The sequence below is a fragment of the Panulirus ornatus genome, chromosome 5, assembly GCF_036320965.1.
Source record: "Panulirus ornatus isolate Po-2019 chromosome 5, ASM3632096v1, whole genome shotgun sequence".
Classification (NCBI taxonomy): domain Eukaryota; kingdom Metazoa; phylum Arthropoda; class Malacostraca; order Decapoda; family Palinuridae; genus Panulirus; species Panulirus ornatus.
This window is the reverse complement of record NC_092228.1, coordinates 40,052,213-40,071,656: the sequence shown is the minus strand read 5'-3', so window position 1 is coordinate 40,071,656 and position 19,444 is coordinate 40,052,213. Positions and strand designations below refer to the sequence as shown.

The window sequence follows — 19,444 nt, the reverse complement described above, 5'->3', positions numbered from 1 at the left end:
AACTTTCTTCTTCCACACACTTTACCAAACTCAGTCACCAGCTTCTGCAGCTTCTCACATGAATCAGCCACCAGCGCTGTATCATCAGCGAACAACAACTGACTCACTTCCCAAGCTCTCTCATCCACAACAGACTTCATACTTGCCCCTCTTTCCAAAACTCTTGCATTTACCTCCCTAACAACCCCATCCATAAACAAATTAAACAACCATGGAGACATCACACACCCCTGCCGCAAACCTACATTCACTGAGAACCAATCACTTTCCTCTCTTCCTACACGTACACATGCCTTACATCCTCGATAAAAACTTTTCACTGCTTCTAACAACTTGCCTCCCACACCATATATTCTTAATACCTTCCACAGAGCATCTCTATCAACTCTATCATATGCCTTCTCCAGATCCATAAATGCTACATACAAATCCATTTGCTTTTCTAAGTATTTCTCACATACATTCTTCAAAGCAAATACAAGTTAAATATGATAAGTAATAATGGTATCTCAGATCCTCCCACTATCTACTTAGAGCACTTCTGAAGGGTAATTGTAGTAGCTGGGGAATCAGCCTAAATCCAAAAGACATCATATCAAACTAAATATTTTCTGGCATATATGCAACCATGGAATTATTCATAGTGAACTGGGAAAATGCTGGCAAAGCTTCTATTTATTCACTCATACCTGTATGATGCAAGTAAGAAAAGCTTAACTCTATGCAAAGATTATATGCAGCTGTTCAGCCTGAGGGAGATACAAATCAAAAGCTGTGTTTGGTCACACTCTAAGAAATATTACCAGAATTGCTTTAGTCCCATAGAATCTGTGGAAAACAAAACAGTGGAAGGATCTTCATACTCCTAGGGTCACAGAGCCTTGATAGCACTTGTTTCTGATCTCTGACCAAAGGGTTCAACATCTCAAAGTGAACCATACTCATTGCAAACTATAATAAGAATGATAACTTTTAGCTAAGCAATGCTTTAAATTAGTTGGCAGTGTCATCAATAAGCACATTCTTGTTATGTACAAAGGCATATCAACTAATTTTCAACAGAAACCTAAAAATTTCCTCTATGCAGGAAAGCCAACTCAGCTTGTCTGTGGTCTAACAGAAAAAGTATGAAATGATGTTACATCAGCAACATAAAACATCAATATGAATACATATGCATGACATGAACTCTGTAATTACTAGAAGAAATAAAAAACGTATAAATTTTACTTATTCAGTAGTTGAATAAATGTTTATCAGTTTACTTTTCCATCATTCAAGCCTACATAACAGTGGAAACCAACACTTAGCATAAAGTTTACATATGCTAAATAATGTATAAAGAACAATAACCTAAATTGAGAGCACTTTTGAAAACTCAATTAACATGCAAAAAAGAGAAATTATATATATATATATATATATATATATATATATATCCATGCAAAATTTCATCAAAAACCAAGCAAGGACAGAAATATATTACCAACGCAATGGCTTAGTCCTGCAGCTTGCACCAGATGGCACACATAGTAACAGAGATAAATATGATTATTGTTATGCAATACGTAAGAATATAATTCCTAAATCAGGGATATTGTATCAATTGAGGATATGCATGTGTGAAGGATTTGTAATATCATTAACCAAGAAGTACATTATCTGTGGCATATGAAGGATAATCTTCATTACATAAGTTACTCTATAAAAGGAAAATCATAAAAAGGATAGATAGTCAGAGAGGGGGTAATGTATCTAAATAGTCACATAAACATACTGATATGCATAATGAGAGAAGCAGAAAGGCATTTACTACTTTTTACCTAACAGCCAAATATAAATGGCTGCATGCATTTCATATATCTGACATGAATTTATGGACTTACATGAACAAGATGCATATAAAAAACATCAGGAAGGATTAAAAGTAACAGTGGTAGCCAACCCTCTTTTCCAGTTAAATGGAAAAATTGCAAACTGGTTATCAAGCTGTACCATTCATTACCTTATACTTGCACCAAACAAGAAGAAAATCTGTCAGGTGAACTTTTAAATGACAGACAGTTGGGATAATGATGAAGAAGTATAGGCTGATCCTAGTCTCAAACTGGGTCAGCAAGGAAAGATTATTTTTTTTCTAATGTTCCTAAAACATGAGTTACATGGATATCAAAGCCAGTAAAATAAATCATGTAAGCAAAGTAAACCCTTCATATGAAGAACAGTTCAAAGGTAAAGTTGGAGGTAGGAAATGCTGCTTGTGGCCAGGATGACGGACAGTGAGAAAAAAATATATATGGAGGGTACTGTTCGCCTGGGTATTGGGAGGGTTAGTGATGGCTGCATGGTGAGGCAACACTTCAGTAGTTGACAAGCTGCACTCCTCTGATCCAGGTAGCTGTCTTTTCTTACTGCCTCCCATAGTTGGACTGGTGGCATTCTGTCCACAAACATACAAACTCTCCTTGTCACACATAACACTTGACAACACTTAACTCGCACAACTACATTATATGTGACTAGAATCTTATGGCAGTGAGCAGTGTATGCTAGCCCCGCTTTTTGGCAAAATGATAGGAGGAACAGAGAGAAGAAATAGTAAGAATATTAGACAAGAGTATAATCTAGAAGAAGTAGGTAGGTATATTAGGTGGGATCATTACATAAGGTAAGTATATTAGGTCAAAGCATTAGGTAAGAGCAATATGTTGGAACATTAGGTAGTAATAGTTGGTCGGAATATCAAAAAGGTGCCTCCAAAAACACTGCACTAGAGTTGCCTTCTGCCAGTGGCCTGTTAAGGGTGAGACACTAAAGCTAAAAAGCAGCAATGTAGTTCACCAGTTATGGAGAGACTTTTACCATGGCCACCCCCTTGAGGGAATTCCTGAAGGGAACAGTTATCAGATTTATAGATAGATAAATAGAGAAAGTCTCAAGAAGACAAAGATTCTAAGTAAATCCTCTGAAAGATCACAAGCAATGGAAAACTGCTCCTGAATCATAAAAGCCAAACTATCGTCAAATCTATAAAATAGAGTTAAAGCACCGCTTTTGAGTTTTTCATACCTTTGCAGGTATCTATCATACTGCCTCCAATTATCACACAAAATGGTGACAAATACATAGTCCACTCTAAGCAATGATATCTTGGAAAATTCTGCATACTGCCCCATTCTGAACTTACTCTATCCCGTCATCTTAATCTTGATCTTACCTTCATTTCAACTTCCTCATATCTATCCTAACAATCTTATACTATGCATTCTTTCCACTTGCCTACAAAACTTAAGCAATAATCTCTTCATTTTCACAACATCTCTCCTTTGAATATTCAATGCTTTATTCTACCACCTTCATTTCTCAATCAAATCTTACTTATTTTCCAATCTCAGGAAATCCATCTCCACAATTTACACTCTCTCATTCATTCCACTGTGGCAAAACCATGTTTTGTTTTGCTCTTTACTTTCTCTTTCCACAATTCTCACTATCAGATGTAAGCTATCCATCTCCATTACTATCATTCACCTGCCAATGTATAAACAGGGGATATATATATATATATATACTTGGGCCTGAAAACCAAACATTAGTGTTGGGAAAAGTACTCCTTCATGCAAGCTTCTTATGCACTCAGTGCTTAAATTTTTTACATTCACAAGTTTTCAGTGCATCCCAAATCTTTTTCCTTTGCAAGAGTATTTTGAACTTCAGCTTTCCCTATAACATCTCTAATAAACTTTACCCTCATATATATAAACTCATCCACAACTTCCAGTTCTTCACCATTCAGTGATCTTACAAACTAAATTCCCATATTTTTAAAAAATCTGCATCTTACATTCATTTTCACTCAGTTACCCTACTTTTAACCCTTAACCTGTGGTTGAGGTACAGCATGAAATGAAAGTCACCATGTAGATAAAAAAAATCTAAAATTATTTTTCCCCACAGAGAAAAACTGTGCATCATATGTTATTGAAGAAAATGCCTAAAAAAGTAATATATGTTCCTCTACACTGGTGTGTGTGTGTGTGTGTGTGTGTGTGTGTGTGTGTGTGTGTGTGTGTGTGTGTGTGTGTGTGCTATTTGTTATTTTTTCTTTTTTGGGGGGATAAGAATCTATGGGAGGGCCATGACCAAAGTATGATGTTCCTTGTTTATATATCATGATTATGGACATTTTGAAGGCATGGTTTTGTTCTACATATACCTAAACATATCATCTATTTATCTATCTATTATGCTTGATTGCTGTTTCCCACATCAGTGAGGTAGCACCAGGAAACAAACAAAGAATGGCCCATCCACACATATGCACATATATATACATAAGCAGCCATACATGCACATATACATACATATACATATCAACATATACATACACAGACACATACAAATATACACATGTACATATTCATACTTGCTTGCCTTCATCCATTCCTGGTGCTACCCAACCCCATAGGAAACAGCATCGCTACCCCCTGCTTCAGTGAGGTAGCACCAAGAAAACAGACAAAAAAAAAGGCCACATTCATCCACACTCAGTCTCTAGCTGTCATGTGTAATGCACTGAAACCACAGCTTCCTATCCACATAGAGGCCTCACAGACCTTTCCATAGTTTACCTCAGATATTTCACATGCCCTGGTTCAGTCCACAGCACATCAACCCCAATAAACCACATCATTCCAATTCACTTTATTCCTTGCAAGCCTCTCACCCTCCAGTATGTTCAGGCCCCGATTGCTCAAAATCTTCTTCACTCCATCCTTCCACCTCCAATTTGGTTTTCCACTTCTCCTTGTACCCTCCACCTATTTTGTGTGTGGCGTGGTGGTGACGGGAATGAATGAAGGCAGCAAGTACGGATATGTACATGTGTATATATGTCTGTGTATGTATGTGTATGCATACGCTGAAATGTATATATATGTGCATGTGAGGGCATTTATGTATATACATGTGCATATGGGTGGGTTGGGCCATTCCTTGTCTGTTTCCTTGCGCTACCTTGCTAATGCAGGAGACGACGGTTAAGTATAAATATAAATATAGTGTATTGAAGTGGTTTGGTCACATGGAAAGAATGAGTGAGGAAAGATTGACAAAGAGGATATATGTGTCGGAGGTGGAGGGAACAAGGAGAAGTGAGAGACCTAACTGGAGATGGAAGGATGGAGTGAAAAAGATTTTGAGCGATTAGGGCCTAAATATACAGGAGGGTGAAAGACATGCAAGGAATAGAGTGAATTGGAAAGATGAGGTATACCGGGGTCGATGTGCTGTCAATTGATTGAACCAGGGCATGAGGTGTATGGGGTAAACCGTGGAAAGTTTTGTGGGGCCTGGATGTGGATAAAGAGCTGTGGTTTCGGTGCATTACACATGACAGCTAGAGACTAGAGTGTGAACGAATGTGGCCTTTGCTGTCTTTTCCTAGTGCTACCTCATGTGTACGCGCAGGGGGAGGGGGGTGCCATTCCATGTGTGGCAGGGTGGCAACGGGAATTGATGAAGGCATCAAGTGTGGATGTGTACATGTGTATATATGTATATGGCTGTGTATGTATATGTATGTATAAGTTGAAATGTATAGGTATGCACATGTGCATGTGTTTGAATTTATGTATATACATGTGTATGTGGGTGGGTTGGGCCATTCTTTCATCTGTTTCCTTGCGCTACCTTTCTAACACATGAAAAAGCAACTAAGTATAATGAATAATAAATATAAATAAAAATATATACGTTAAAATTTATAGGTATGTATATGTGCGTGTGTGGGCATTTATATACATACATGTGTATGTTGGTGGGTTGGGCCATTCTTTTGTCTGTTTCCTTGTGCTACCTCACTAATGCAGGAGACAGCGACAAAGTATACTTAAAAAAGAGTAAATAAATAAATATATATATATATATATATATATATATATATATATATATATATATATATATATATATATATATATATATATATATATATATATATATGCGAGGATTGTGGGAAGCAATTCACTCACAAGAGCCATCTTAAAAGCCATATGGCTGTTCACTCAAAGTAAATGAATTAATAAATGCACAGAATAGAGTGACTGGTTACGATGTGGTGTACTGGAGTCAATGTGCTGTCAATGGACTGAACCAGGGCATGTGAAATGTCCAGGGTAAACCACGGAAAAGTCTGTGGGGCCTGGATATAGATAGGGAGCTGTGGTTTTGGTGCACTGCTCACAAAAGCTAGAGAATGATTAGCAGCAAGTGTGGCCTTTTTTCATCTGTTTCCTGGCACTACCTGGCTGACTTAAAGGAAGGCAATCAGGTGTGGGGGATGAGAAGAGAATGTGATGTCTTTTTTCTTCCTGTATTTGTGCTGTTTCCTGTGGGGCTGGGTGTCATCAGGAATTCATGAAGGCAAGCAAGTATGAATATGTACATGCATATATATGTATGTATGTATATGTACATGTATGTGCATAAATGTATATATATGTGCATGTAAGGGGATGTCTTTCTTTGTTTCCTTGCACCATCTCACTAGCATGGAAGGTGTTCTTTCTCCCCTGTCCCTGAGGATGATTATATATATATATATATATATATATATATATATATATAAATATATATATATATATATATATATATATATATATAAATGTCTGGGGAGTGAAGTCAGGGGTTAGTGAGAGGACAAGAGCAAGGGAAGGAGTAGCAATACTCCTGAAACAGGAGTTGTGGGAGTATGTCATAGAATGTAAGAAAGTAAATTCTCGATTAATATGGGTAAAATTGAAAGTTGATGGAGAGAGGTGGGTGATTATTGGTGCATATGCACCTGGGCATGAGAAGAAAGATCATGAGAGGCAAGTGTTTTGGGAACAGCTAAATGAGTGTGTTAGCGGTTTTGATGCACGAGACCGGGTTATAGTGATGGGTGATTTGAATGCAAAGGTGAGTAATGTGGCAGTTGAGGGAATAATTGGTATGCATGGGGTGTTCAGTGCTGTAAATGGAAATGGTGAAGAGCTTGTAGATTTATGTGCTGAAAAGGGACTGATGATCGGGAATACCTGGTTTAGAAAGCGAGATATACATAAGTATACTTATGTAAGTAGGAGAGATGGCCAGAGAGCGTTATTGGATTACGTGTTAATGGACAGGCGTGCGAAAGAGAGACTTTTGGATGTCAATGTGCTGAGAGGTGCAACTGGAGGGATGTCTGATCATTATCTTGTGGAGGCTAAGGTGAAGATTAGTATGGGTTTTCAGAAAAGAGGAGTGAATGTTGGGGTGAAGAAGGTGGTGAGAGTAAGTGAGCTTGGGAAGGAGACCTGTGTGAGGAAGTATCAGGAGAGACTGTGTACAGAATGGAAAAAGGTGAGCACAATGGAAGTAAGGGGAGTGGGGGAGGAATGGGATGTATTTAGGGAATCAGTGATGGATTGCGCAAAAGATGCTTGTGGCATGAGAAGAGTGGGAGGTGGGCTGTTTAGAAAGGGTAGTGAGTGGTGGGATGAAGAAGTAAGAGTATTAGTGAAAGAGAGGAGAGAGGCATTTGGACGATTTTTGCAGGGAAAAAATGCAATTGAGTGGGAGAAGTATAAAAGAAAGAGACAGGAGGTCAAGAGAAAGGTGCAAGAGGTGAAAAAAAGGGCAAATGAGAGTTGGGGTGAGAGACTATCAGTAAATTTTAGGGAGAATAAAAAGATGTTCTGGAAGGAGGTAAATAGGGTGCGTAAGACAAGGGAGCAAATGGGAACTTCAGTGAAGGGCGTAAATGGGGAGGTGATAACAAGTAGTGGTGATGTGAGAAGGAGATGGAATGAGTATTTTGAAGGTTTGTTGAATGTGTCTGATGACAGAGTGGCAGATATAGGGTGTTTGGGTCGAGGTGGTGTGCAAAGTGAGAGGGTTAGGGAAAATGATTTGGTAAACAGAGAAGAGGTGGTAAAAGCTTTGCGGAAGATGAAAGCCGGCAAGGCAGCAGGTTTGGATGGTATTGCAGTGGAATTTATTAAAAAAGGGGGTGACTGTATTGTTGACTGGTTGGTAAGGTTATTTAATGTATGTATGACTCATGGTGAGGTGCCTGAGGATTGGCGGAATGCTTGCATAGTGCCATTGTACAAAGGCAAAGGGGATAAGAGTGAGTGCTCAAATTACAGAGGTATAAGTTTGTTGAGTATTCCTGGTAAATTATATGGGAGGGTATTGATTGAGAGGGTGAAGGCATGTACAGAGCATCAGATTGGGGAAGAGCAGTGTGGTTTCAGAAGTGGTAGAGGATGTGTGGATCAGGTGTTTGCTTTGAAGAATGTATGTGAGAAATACTTAGAAAAGCAAATGGATTTGTATGTAGCATTTATGGATCTGGAGAAGGCATATGATAGAGTTGATAGAGATGCTCTGTGGAAGGTATTAAGAATATATGGTGTGGGAGGAAAGTTGTTAGAAGCAGTGAAAAGTTTTTATCGAGGATGTAAGGCATGTGTACGTGTAGGAAGAGAGGAAAGTGATTGGTTCTCGGTGAATGTAGGTATGCGGCAGGGGTGTGTGATGTCTCCATGGTTGTTTAATTTGTTTATGGATGGGGTTGTTAGGGAGGTAAATGCAAGAGTTTTGGAAAGAGGGGCAAGTATGAAGTCTGTTGGGGATGAGAGAGCTTGGGAAGTGAGTCAGTTGTTGTTCGCTGATGATACAGCGCTGGTGGCTGATTCATGTGAGAAACTGCAGAAGCTGGTGACTGAGTTTGGTAAAGTGTGTGGAAGAAGAAAGTTAAGAGTAAATGTGAATAAGAGCAAGGTTATTAGGTACAGTAGGGTTGAGGGTCAAGTCAATTGGGAGGTGAGTTTGAATGGAGAAAAACTGGAGGAAGTGAAGTGTTTTAGATATCTGGGAGTGGATCTGGCAGCGGATGGAACCATGGAAGCGGAAGTGGATCATAGGGTGGGGGGGGCCAAAATTCTGGGGGCCTTGAAGAATGTGTGGAAGTCGAGAACATTATCTCGGAAAGCAAAAATGGGTATGTTTGAAGGAATAGTGGTTCCAACAATGTTGTATGGTTGCGAGGCGTGGGCTATGGATAGAGTTGTGCGCAGGAGGATGGATGTGCTGGAAATGAGATGTTTGAGGACAATGTGTGGTGTGAGGTGGTTTGATCGAGTGAGTAACGTAAGGGTAAGAGAGATGTGTGGAAATAAAAAGAGCGTGGTTGAGAGAGCAGAAGAGGGTGTTTTGAAGTGGTTTGGGTACATGGAGAGGATGAGTGAGGAAAGATTGACCAAGAGGATATATGTGTCGGAGGAGGAGGGAGCAAGGAGAAGAGGGAGACCAAATTGGAGGTGGAAAGATGGAGTGAAAAAGATTTTGTGTGATCGGGGCCTGAACATGCAGGAGGGTGAAAGGAGGGCAAGGAATAGAGTGAATTGGAGCGATGTGGTATACTGGGGTTGACGTGCTGTCAGTGGATTGAATCAAGGCATGTGAAGCGTCTGGGGTAAACCATGGAAAGCTGTGTAGGTATGTATATTTGCGTGTGTGGACGTATGTATATACATGTGTATGGGGGGGGGTTGGGCCATTTCTTTCGTCTGTTTCCTTGCGCTACCTCGCAAACGCGGGAGACAGCGACAAAAAAAAAAAAAAAAAAAAAAAAAAAATATATATATATATATATATTTCTATGAGTCCACGGGGAAAATGAAACATGAAAAGTTCCCAAGTGCACTTTCGTGTAATAATCACATCATCAGGGGAGACACAAGAGAGAAATATAACAGTCAGTTGATATAGATCGAAGAGACGAAGCTAGGATGCCATTTGGTAAACATGTGGCATGTGGCTTGTGGCATGAGAAGAGTGGGAGGTGGGTAGATTAGAAAGGGTAGTGAGTGGTGGGATGAAGAAGTAAGATTATTAGTGAAAGAGAAGAGAGAGGCATTTGGACGATTTTTGCAGGGAAAAAATGCAATTGAGTGGGAGATGTATAAAAGAAAGAGACAGGAGGTCAAGAGAAAGGTGCAAGAGGTGAAAAAGAGGGCAAATGAGAGTTGGGGTGAGAGAGTATCATTAAATTTTAGGGAGAATAAAAAGATGTTCTGGAAGGAGGTAAATAAAGTGCGTAAGACAAGGGAGCAAATGGGAACTTCAGTGAAGGGCGCAAATGGGGAGATGATAACAAGTAGTGGTGATGTGAGAAAGAGAAGGAGTGAGTATTTTGAAGGTTTGTTGAATGTGTTTGATGATAGAGTGGCAGATATAGGGTGTTTTGGTCGAGGTGGTGTGCAAAGTGAGAGGGGTTAGGGAAAACGATTTGGTAAACAGAGAAGAGGTAGTTAAAGCTTTGCGGAAGATGAAAGCCGGCAAGGCAGCAGGTTTGGATGGTATTGCAGTGGAATTTATTAAAAAAGGGGGTGACTGTATTATTGACTGGTTGGTAAGGTTATTTAATGTATGTATGACTCATGGTGAGGTGCCTGAGGATTGGAGGAATGCGTGCATAGTGCCATTGTACAAAGGCAAAGGGGATAAGAGTGAGTGCTCAAATTACAGAGGTATAAGTTTGTTGAGTATTCCTGGTAAATTATATGGGAGGGTATTGATTGAGAGGGTGAAGGCATGTACAGAGCATCAGACTGGGGAAGAGAAGTGTGGTTTCAGAAGTGGTAGAGGATGTGTGGATCAGGTGTTTGCTTTGAAGAATGTATGTGAGAAATACTTAGAAAAGCAAATGGATTTGTATGAAGCATTTATGGATCTGGAGAAGGCATATGATAGAGTTAATAGAGATGCTCTGTGGATGGTATTAAGAATATATGGTGTGGGAGGCAAGTTGTTAGAAGCAGTGAAAAGTTTTTATCGAGGATGTAAGGCATGTGTACGTGTATGAAGAGAGGAAAGTGATTGGTTCTCAGTGAATGTAGGTTTGTGGCAGGGGTGTCTGATGTCTTCATGGTTGTTTAATTTGTTTATGGATGGGGTTGTTAGGGAGGTGAATGCAAGAGTTTTGGAAAGAGGGTCAAGTATGAAGTCTGTTGTGGATGAGAGAGCTTGGGAAGTGAGTCAGTTGTTGTTCGCTGATGATACAGCGCTAGTGGCTGATTCATGTGAGAAACTGCAGAAGCTGGTGACTGAGTTTGGTAAAGTGTGTGAAAGAAGAAAGTTAAGAGTAAATGTGAATAAGAGCAAGGTTATTAGGTACAGTAGGGTTGAGGGTCAAGTCAACTGGGAGGTAAGTTTGAATGGAGAAAAACTGGAGGAAGTAAAGTGTTTTAGATATCTGGGAGTGGATCTGGCAGCGGATGGAACCATGGAAGCAGAAGTGGATCATAGGGTGGGGGAGGGGGCGAAAATCCTGGGAGCCTTTAAGAATGTGTGGAAGTCGAGAACATTATCTCGGAAAGCAAAAATGGGTATGTTTGAAGGAATAGTGGTTCCAACAATGTTGTATGGTTGCGAGGCATGGGCTATGGATAGAGTTGTGCGCAGGAGGATGGATGTGCTGGAAATGAGATGTTTGAGGACAATGTGTGGTGTGAGGTGGTTTGATCGAGTAAGTAACGTAAGGGTAAGAGAGATGTGTGGAAATAAAAAGAGCGTGGTTGAGAGAGCAGAAGAGGGTGTTTTGAAATGGTTTGGGCACATGGAGAGAATGAGTGAGGAAAGATTGACCAAGAGGATATATGTGTCGGAGGTGGAGGGAACGAGGAGAAGAGGGAGACCAAATTGGAGGTGGAAAGATGGAATAAGTTATAACAATGTGAAGAGTCCCCAAAACATGAAACGGAGACTTAAGTAGGAATGCCATGTAAATATGGGTAAGTTGCAAAGGAAAAGGACAAAATTAATTGCAGCTAAAATTCTGGCTAAGAGGAAGAGCTGAGGTCGTTTACACATGTAAGAATTAAATAATACTTATATGCAAGTACATTTACATAATCAATAAAATAAATAAAACAAAATTACAAAACAGGAATAAAGTTGTACAACTATAGGTAAACTGAATATTTCAAGAAATACAATCAGTAAGTACAATGTATAATTTCGTTTTCCTGTTCACATTATATCTACACAAAATCAGACCAGGCAATGGCAAATATAAATCACAAAAACAGTTATATTTTCTTTCAATCACGGAACACAGTCTTCCTTGATATACACATATCCATCTTCATCTACATACTACCCAAAATTTCTTTAGATTTCACATGTACTCACTCAGCAATTGACATGTGTGGCTGGATCTCTGACCATAATCTTGCATACTTGACAGGTGTAACCATCTCCTGGGGCTCACAGTCAACATGCATGTGCAACATTAAACGGCAGAAGGCAGCACGTAGGTCATAAGAGAGTGTTTCTTCTTCCATGCACCTGGCCAGGAGATATGAAATATTAAACCTGAATGTAAAGAAATTCATCAATAAACAGTTTACAGATTTTTTTATTCAAAATCTCTCCTTAGTAAAGGTTCCAGTCACAGACACAAGTCCTCACCAAGGCCTGGACTTCAGTGAATAAAGTGGCAAAAAGAATTAAATAGAAAAATAAAAGCACAATCAAGGATAAAGAATTTGAGGGAAAGGGAAAATAAAAGTCTAAGCTTTTGAGATAAGGGAAACCTTACCTTTTAAAAAGGATTAAGTTACAGTTGATACAGAAGCCAAAGGATTATACACAAGTTCCAAAGCTTAATAAAGTATGAAAAAACAGACACATGAAATGCCAATGCCCACACAAAAATTAAGAGACATGTATTGACTTGAAGGTCACTGCATTGCTGACCTTGTGAAAGAAGTAAACAAGAAACGAGTATCTATGAAAAAACTATCTAAAAAATTCAAAATGGGTTACAACAGGGTTAATGGGTCATGACCAATAATTCAAATTTCTATTGGTCAAGAATGGTTCCTTCTAGGTAATAGCATGGCTACTTATGTTGAGTATTCCTGGGAAATTATATGGGAGGGTATTGATTGAGAGGGTGAAGGCATGTACAGAGCATCAGATTGGGGAAAAGCAGTGTAGTTTCAGAAGTGGTAGAGGATGTGTGGATCAGGTGTTTGCTTTGAAGAATGTATGTGAGAAATACTTAGAAAAGCAAATGGATTTGTATGTAGCATTTATGGATCTGGAGAAGGCATATGATAAGAGTTGATAGAGATGCTCTGTGGAAGGTATTAAGAATATATGGTGTGGGAGGCAAGTTGTTAGAAGCAGTGAAAAGTTTTTATCGAGGATGTAAGGCACGTGTACGTGTATGAAGAGAGGAAAGTGATTGGTTCTCAGTGAATGTAGGTTTACGGAAGAGGTGTGTGATGTCTTCATGGTTGTTTAATTTGTTTATGGATGGGGTTGTTAGAGAGGTGAATGCAAGGGTTTTGGAAAGAGGGGCAAGTATGCAGTCTGTTGTGGATGAGAGAGCTTGGAAGTGAGTCAGTTGTTGTTCGCTGATGATACAGCGCTGGTGGCTGATTCGGGTGAGAAACTGCAGAAGTTGGTGACTGAGTTTGGTAAAGTGTGTGAAAGAAGAAAGCTGAGAGTAAATGTGAATAAGAGCAAGGTTATTAGGTACAGTAGGGTTGAGGGTCAAGTCAATTTGAAGGTAAGTTTGAATGGAGAAAAACTGGAGGAAGTGAAGTGTTTTAGATATCTGGAAGTGGATTTGGCAGCGGATGGAACCATGGAAGCGGATGTGAATCATAGGGTGGGGGAGGGGGCAAAAGTTCTAGGAGCCTTGAAGAATGTGTGGAAGTCGAGAACATTATCTCGGAAAGCAAAAACGGGTATGTTTGAAGGAATAGTGGTTCCAACAATGTTGTATGGTTGCGAGGTGTGGGCTGTGAATAGAGTTGTGCGCAGGAGGGTGGATGTGCTTGAAATGAGACATTTGAGGATAATATGTGGTGTGAGGTGGTTTGATCGAGTAAGTAATAATAGGGTAAGAGAGATGTGTGGTAATAAAAAGAGTGTGGTTGAGAGAGCAGAAGAGGGTGTTTTGAAATGGTTTGGTCACATGGACAGAATGAGTGAGGAAAGATTGACCTAGGGGATATATGTGTCAGAGGTGGAGGGAACGAGGAGAAGTGGGAGACCAAATTGGAGGTGGAAAGATGGAGTGAAAAAGATTTTGAGTGATCGGGGCCTGAACACACAGGAGGGTGAAAGGCATGCAAGGAATAGAGTGAATTGGAACGATGTGGTATACCGGGGTCATGCTGTCAATGGATTGAACCAGGGCATGTGAAGCATCTGGGGTAAACCATGGAAAGTTGTGTGGGGCCTGGATGTGGAAAGGGAGCTGTGGTTTCGGTGCATTATTACATGACAGCTAGAGACTGAGTGTGAGCAAATGGGGCCTTTGTTGTCTTCCTAGTGCTACCTTGCGCATATGAGGGGGAAGGGGGTTGTTATTTCATGTGTGGCAGGGGAATGAAGAAAGGCAGACAATATGAATTATGTACGTGTGTATATATGTATATGTCTGTGTGTATATATATATGTATACGTTGAGATGTATAGGTATGTATATTTGCATGTGTGGACGTGTGTGTATATACATGTGTATGGGGGTGGGTTAGGCCATTCTTTCGTCTGTTTCCTTGCGCTACCTTGCTAACGCGGGAGACAGCGACAGAGCAAAATAAAAAATAAAATAAAGTAACTTATGTAACCTGAAAGTAAGTCACTAATTCAGAATTTACTATACTTATTGGTTCTTTGATAACTGGCTGATAACTAAATTCATGCAAAGGTCATCGCACTATGTAACCTGCTACTCATAACATCATATCCTCAACTTATCTAACTTTGCATCAATCCAAATTTGCTTTCAAAATATTCTTTTTGTACCAAACTGGCTTGCAGTTGCCTTACATAGTACAGTTTTCTGAAATGTGCTCTTCATGTTTACAAATAACTATCCTTTCATCTACAGCATTCATACATTTGAACACTAAAAGATTTCATGGCAAATGTTGAATTCAGTACTGAAAACCGATTACCAGCTTTATGTATATCTATATACTTGGACCATCCCCCCCCACTGCAGCTGTCATTACACTACTCAGCCAGTGACTACTCCTTTGTCTGTCGTAATCTATTAACCCTTCCAATATGTCGCTGAACAAAACTCTGACAAAAAGCTTTCGGCATGTTTGCAATGCAACTACACAATACATCTACATCTAGTGGAAAAGGCAGAGTCCAGAAATACTAATATAATCAACCAAGCACAATGAAATTCTTTCCACTAATATAATCAACTAAGCACAATGAAATTCTTTCCAAACTCAATTAAATCAACCAAGCACAATGAAATTCTTTCCCAATTCAATTAAATCAACCAAGCACAATGAAATTCTTTCCAAACTCAATTACTAACACACTCAAAGTAGTGGCTAACTTCACATCATTACCTGGGTAAGAAATAACATTTAACAGAGGAGGGAATTTCACACAGTTACGGTGATATCAAACTGAATTGCCTAACATCAAAACTAATAAACCTATCAACAAATCTTCATGAAACTTGGCAGAAAGTATATACTACATAATCCTACTGATTCAAGCCCAAGAAATAACTGAGTTGCAGAAACTTAGAGGAGTCTTTTCTGAGACAGCAAAACTCCTACTCTTTTTCCAAATCCTATTGCATACAAAATTTTAAAAAAGTATAATCAAATGACCTTGATAAGTGCCTTACCTAATAACAAAGTCAGGAAGGTGCTCATTATGTAAGCTGCTATCACGAGAATGGTGAAAAAAAGTACTTTGCCCAATAGCCAAGAGATTACCAATAGATGTGAACCCAATTCACATACATGCCTAAATCTAATAATTCTACACATCTTAACTCCCTAACAAAAGTCAAACAAAGATCTTGCACTACAATTCTGAAGCATATCTAAAGGTCAACTATTCAAAACCCTTACTTGAGCATTAAATTTATCTTGAGCAATGGTGAGAGGGGCCTTATAGCCAGATACTGACGGTCGAGACACATGTTAGAAAAGAGGTCGAGCATGTGCCTGTAGTATTCCAGGATAAGACGGTCTTCTCCACCATCTGAGTCACTCAGGTTCTGAGCACGACTTGCGAGTTCCACTATTGATTTTGAGCACTGAAAATTTGAATTTTTTCTACAATCTTATACAAATGCAAATCTATATGAAATAAAGTAATTTCAAACATAATAAATCCTTCTATAAATACCACATCAATTGGCCACACTTACCCATATAAGGGCTTTCTACTGAAAACTAGTGACTTCTGAGGATCTTATTCTTAAAGCAATATTCAATTATTCAATATTCTAATTACTAATTTCTCATATATTCTTAAACAAAAAGCCAGTCTTTAATAGCTACCACAATCACCCTTAGCTAAATTCATCCATGTACTAATGTATGTATTATGTTGGTTCACTAGCAATGCTTGTATATACTTCCATCAAGCTGACAGTGGGTAAGCTGTCTTTAAGGTGAAGTATTATAGTAAATCAATACACACTCATTATATCATCATTTAGTACACTCCCAATTCTATGGAGTAAATCAGGTACATACAACCTCTCACATTACCCATATGTTTCCTTAACCCATGCCCAAAATAATAAAGAGAAACATGAACTCTTTATGTATCTGACTATATCTCTGTTATATAAGCCTCATAGCAAGAGGTCCTGCTGGCAAGGTAAGAGAAAGTAACATCCAACACAACCATTTCCTCAGCTCACACTTCACTTTCACACACATCAAATCATTCATAGCTTCATATTTATTCCTTGCACAGTCGCACAACAATCTTTGTATTTTCTTGATTGCGACCAACTTTGTATCAATAAAGCAGGTAAAAACTGCGCTTTTACTAAGTGTGGAAATGTACTATGAGCTTTACCTCCCCATTGTTCCATGTCAAAACAACTTCTTCATCCCGCTCAATGGCCAGCATAGGACAAGAACCTTCAACATTAACTTCTACTTCTATATCCTCCTCAACCAACCTGCAAATAAAATTCTCCTTTGAATTTAAGTCACACCATAAAAGGCACTGCCTAGTAATGAACTATCTATCTCATCAATCTATCATCCATAACTCCATTTCTAACTGCAGTGGTTGAGTCATATTCATACAGCCTCTGAAATCACCCATATCCATCCTTAGCCAACATAATGTATTAAAGTGACACATGAATTCCACACTCATAAAACTGTTTCTTACTGTTTCACTTTTCACAATGCATCATTTCACAAAGTGGAATCATCCCCATTTAAACAGCAACAATTCTTTCCACACAATGTTTCTATTCCATCCACTTTCCAATATTCTAGCATCTCAACAAATATCTTTAGCCCTATCAGATTTTCTCTGCATTTATCTATCTGTTCCATGGTTTAATTCTATCAATCTACATATATCTCTGATGCTGGACAAGACAGAAATCTCCATGACTGGTAAACACCAGTTCTACTTCTTAACCTCTAGTGATTCATCTTAACAGACTACTGACATAGGGCAACTCTAGTGCAGTGTTTCCAGAGGCTCCTACCTAATGTTCCTACAGACTACTTCAACCTAAAGTTCCTGCCAGATGTTCCCACCTAATACATATAACTAATGCTCCCACTTAATGTTCCTACCTACCACTTCTACCTACTGTTTCTACCTAATGCTCCTCCCTCATGTTACTAAAAACTACAACTATCTACTTGCTTTCTTTAATAACAAATTCAACAATGCATATTCCTGTTTCATTCACACACCCCTATAACAACTATTATGCCTCTTTCTTTTCTCTAACTGCACTTATTATATTCTCATTTCACAATACTCTTCCCAGCTTTCTTTAGCCAATAAACAAAATCCCATTCGGTTTTACCTTGTCTCTATTAAAATGTCTTTGTTTTTCTCACTGAAGACACTCTTACAAATCAGCTCTTGTGTGCGGGGAATGGCCTGATTGTTGGAAATGCACAAAACCTGAAATTTGAACTCAAAAACAATGATACAGTACATAACAAGCTAATTGATTAAAAGAAGATTTTACACAAAAACTGAATCCTGTGCAATGTACAACAATTCATATGTTCTCACTGAAATTTATAGAATCAAAATCAATTGAAAAGTATTTCCTACTGTGGACTGCATTTGATGAAATAAAACAGCAGGTCAAAGTGATACAGAAATTTGATTAAACAAAACAAAAGGTCATAGTGATACAGGAACCTGTCACGTGACTATCATAAACAATCTAACCCAGGTTCCTAAAGTATTAAAACAAATCATTCAATGCATCATGATGGTACAAAAAGAAAACCAAATTCATGCTTCAAGAACTAAATCTTGTTTCACTGTGCATGTGTTGAGCATGTATGGTTGCAAGACAGCCACTCACTGTTCTATGGGCCTTTCTTTGTGTGGTCTGGAACCACACCATGCCTGCTTCTGACAAGGTGGATTTTCAGGCAGGTAAGGCATAGTTTTCAGCAGAGATGATGCACTATTTGTAAAAAAAAAAAAAAAAAAAAATCTTAATTCAAAACTGTAGTTACTAAGTGTTCTATGGGCTTTTTGTCTGTCTTTAGCACTTTGTGTTAACGTCTGTGGTGTGGGAAGTAAATGTAATGAATAAATGTAATGAGGGTCTTCAATGTGATACCTAATAAGGTTGAAGTTGTTTTGAGGGGAAGATGCTAATCATTTAGAGTTATGGACAAGTGGAGGTTGGATTCATGTCTTTACAGGGCTATTAGGATGATGGTGGATTTCTGAGGGAATGCAGACTTTCTGCTTGAGTAAGCCAATTCTCTAATTGTGTGATGCTGCACATTAGTTATTGCTTGAGCAATGTCAGGAAAATGTGATTTTGAATCACTCTGCATAGGAGAGGACTTTCACACAGTGCCCACTGGAGGTGAAGGGGGTCATGGAAGCAGAACTGTGGTTGGTTAAAGCCATTCGTGATGAGTTGTGTGAGTTCTGTGTGCAGCGTAGTGCCTACAAATACCAATAAAGGGATTTTGCCAGAATATTTTAGACAAGCACACAGCAGTAACTGCAAGTCTTGCTTGTTTAATTACACTGTTTCTCTAAGTCACAACCTCCTTTGAAAAATCATCTATCTGAAGCTTATCAGGGACTGATTTCAGACTTTTTTTTTTGGTTGAAGGCTCCAGTCACTGACAAAAGTCCACATCAAGGCCAGGCCCAAACTGATATATAGAGAGAATTATGAAATGGAAAAAGAAAAGACACGGGAAAGTATTTATGAATTTTTGAGAAAGTGAAAAACCTGTTTTTTGAAATGTGCCAGGTCTTAGTTACTGAGAAAGACATGAAAAGGTGGAGAGTTCCACAGCTTTGAAGAGTAGGGAAAGAAGTAGATGTTAAAACAGCCCACCCTAGAGATGCTGATTGTCACACAATAATCTTGTGATGC

At 38.9% G+C, this 19,444-nt stretch overlaps 2 protein-coding genes across 3 annotated transcripts in view; one reads left to right on the top strand and one right to left on the bottom strand.

Moving 5' to 3' along the window:
• Positions 1–12,438, top strand: part of LOC139748689 (prolyl endopeptidase) — a 245,071-nt gene extending 232,633 nt beyond the window's left edge. For both annotated transcript variants that reach the window (XR_011712797.1, XR_011712796.1), the window contains exon 15: positions 12,278–12,438. The gene's annotated coding sequence lies outside the window, so the exon portion shown is untranslated. The remainder of the gene's footprint in view (positions 1–12,277) is intronic.
• Positions 1–19,444, bottom strand: part of Itpr (Inositol 1,4,5,-trisphosphate receptor) — a 266,291-nt gene that overhangs the window by 188,964 nt on the left and 57,883 nt on the right. Inside the window, exons 15-18 of the mRNA XM_071662011.1 lie at positions 17,885–17,985; positions 16,903–17,008; positions 15,939–16,126; positions 12,223–12,378 (exon numbers count right to left, since the gene is read on the bottom strand). Of these exons, the coding sequence (XP_071518112.1) occupies positions 12,223–12,378; positions 15,939–16,126; positions 16,903–17,008; positions 17,885–17,985 (551 nt within the window). The remainder of the gene's footprint in view (positions 1–12,222; positions 12,379–15,938; positions 16,127–16,902; positions 17,009–17,884; positions 17,986–19,444) is intronic.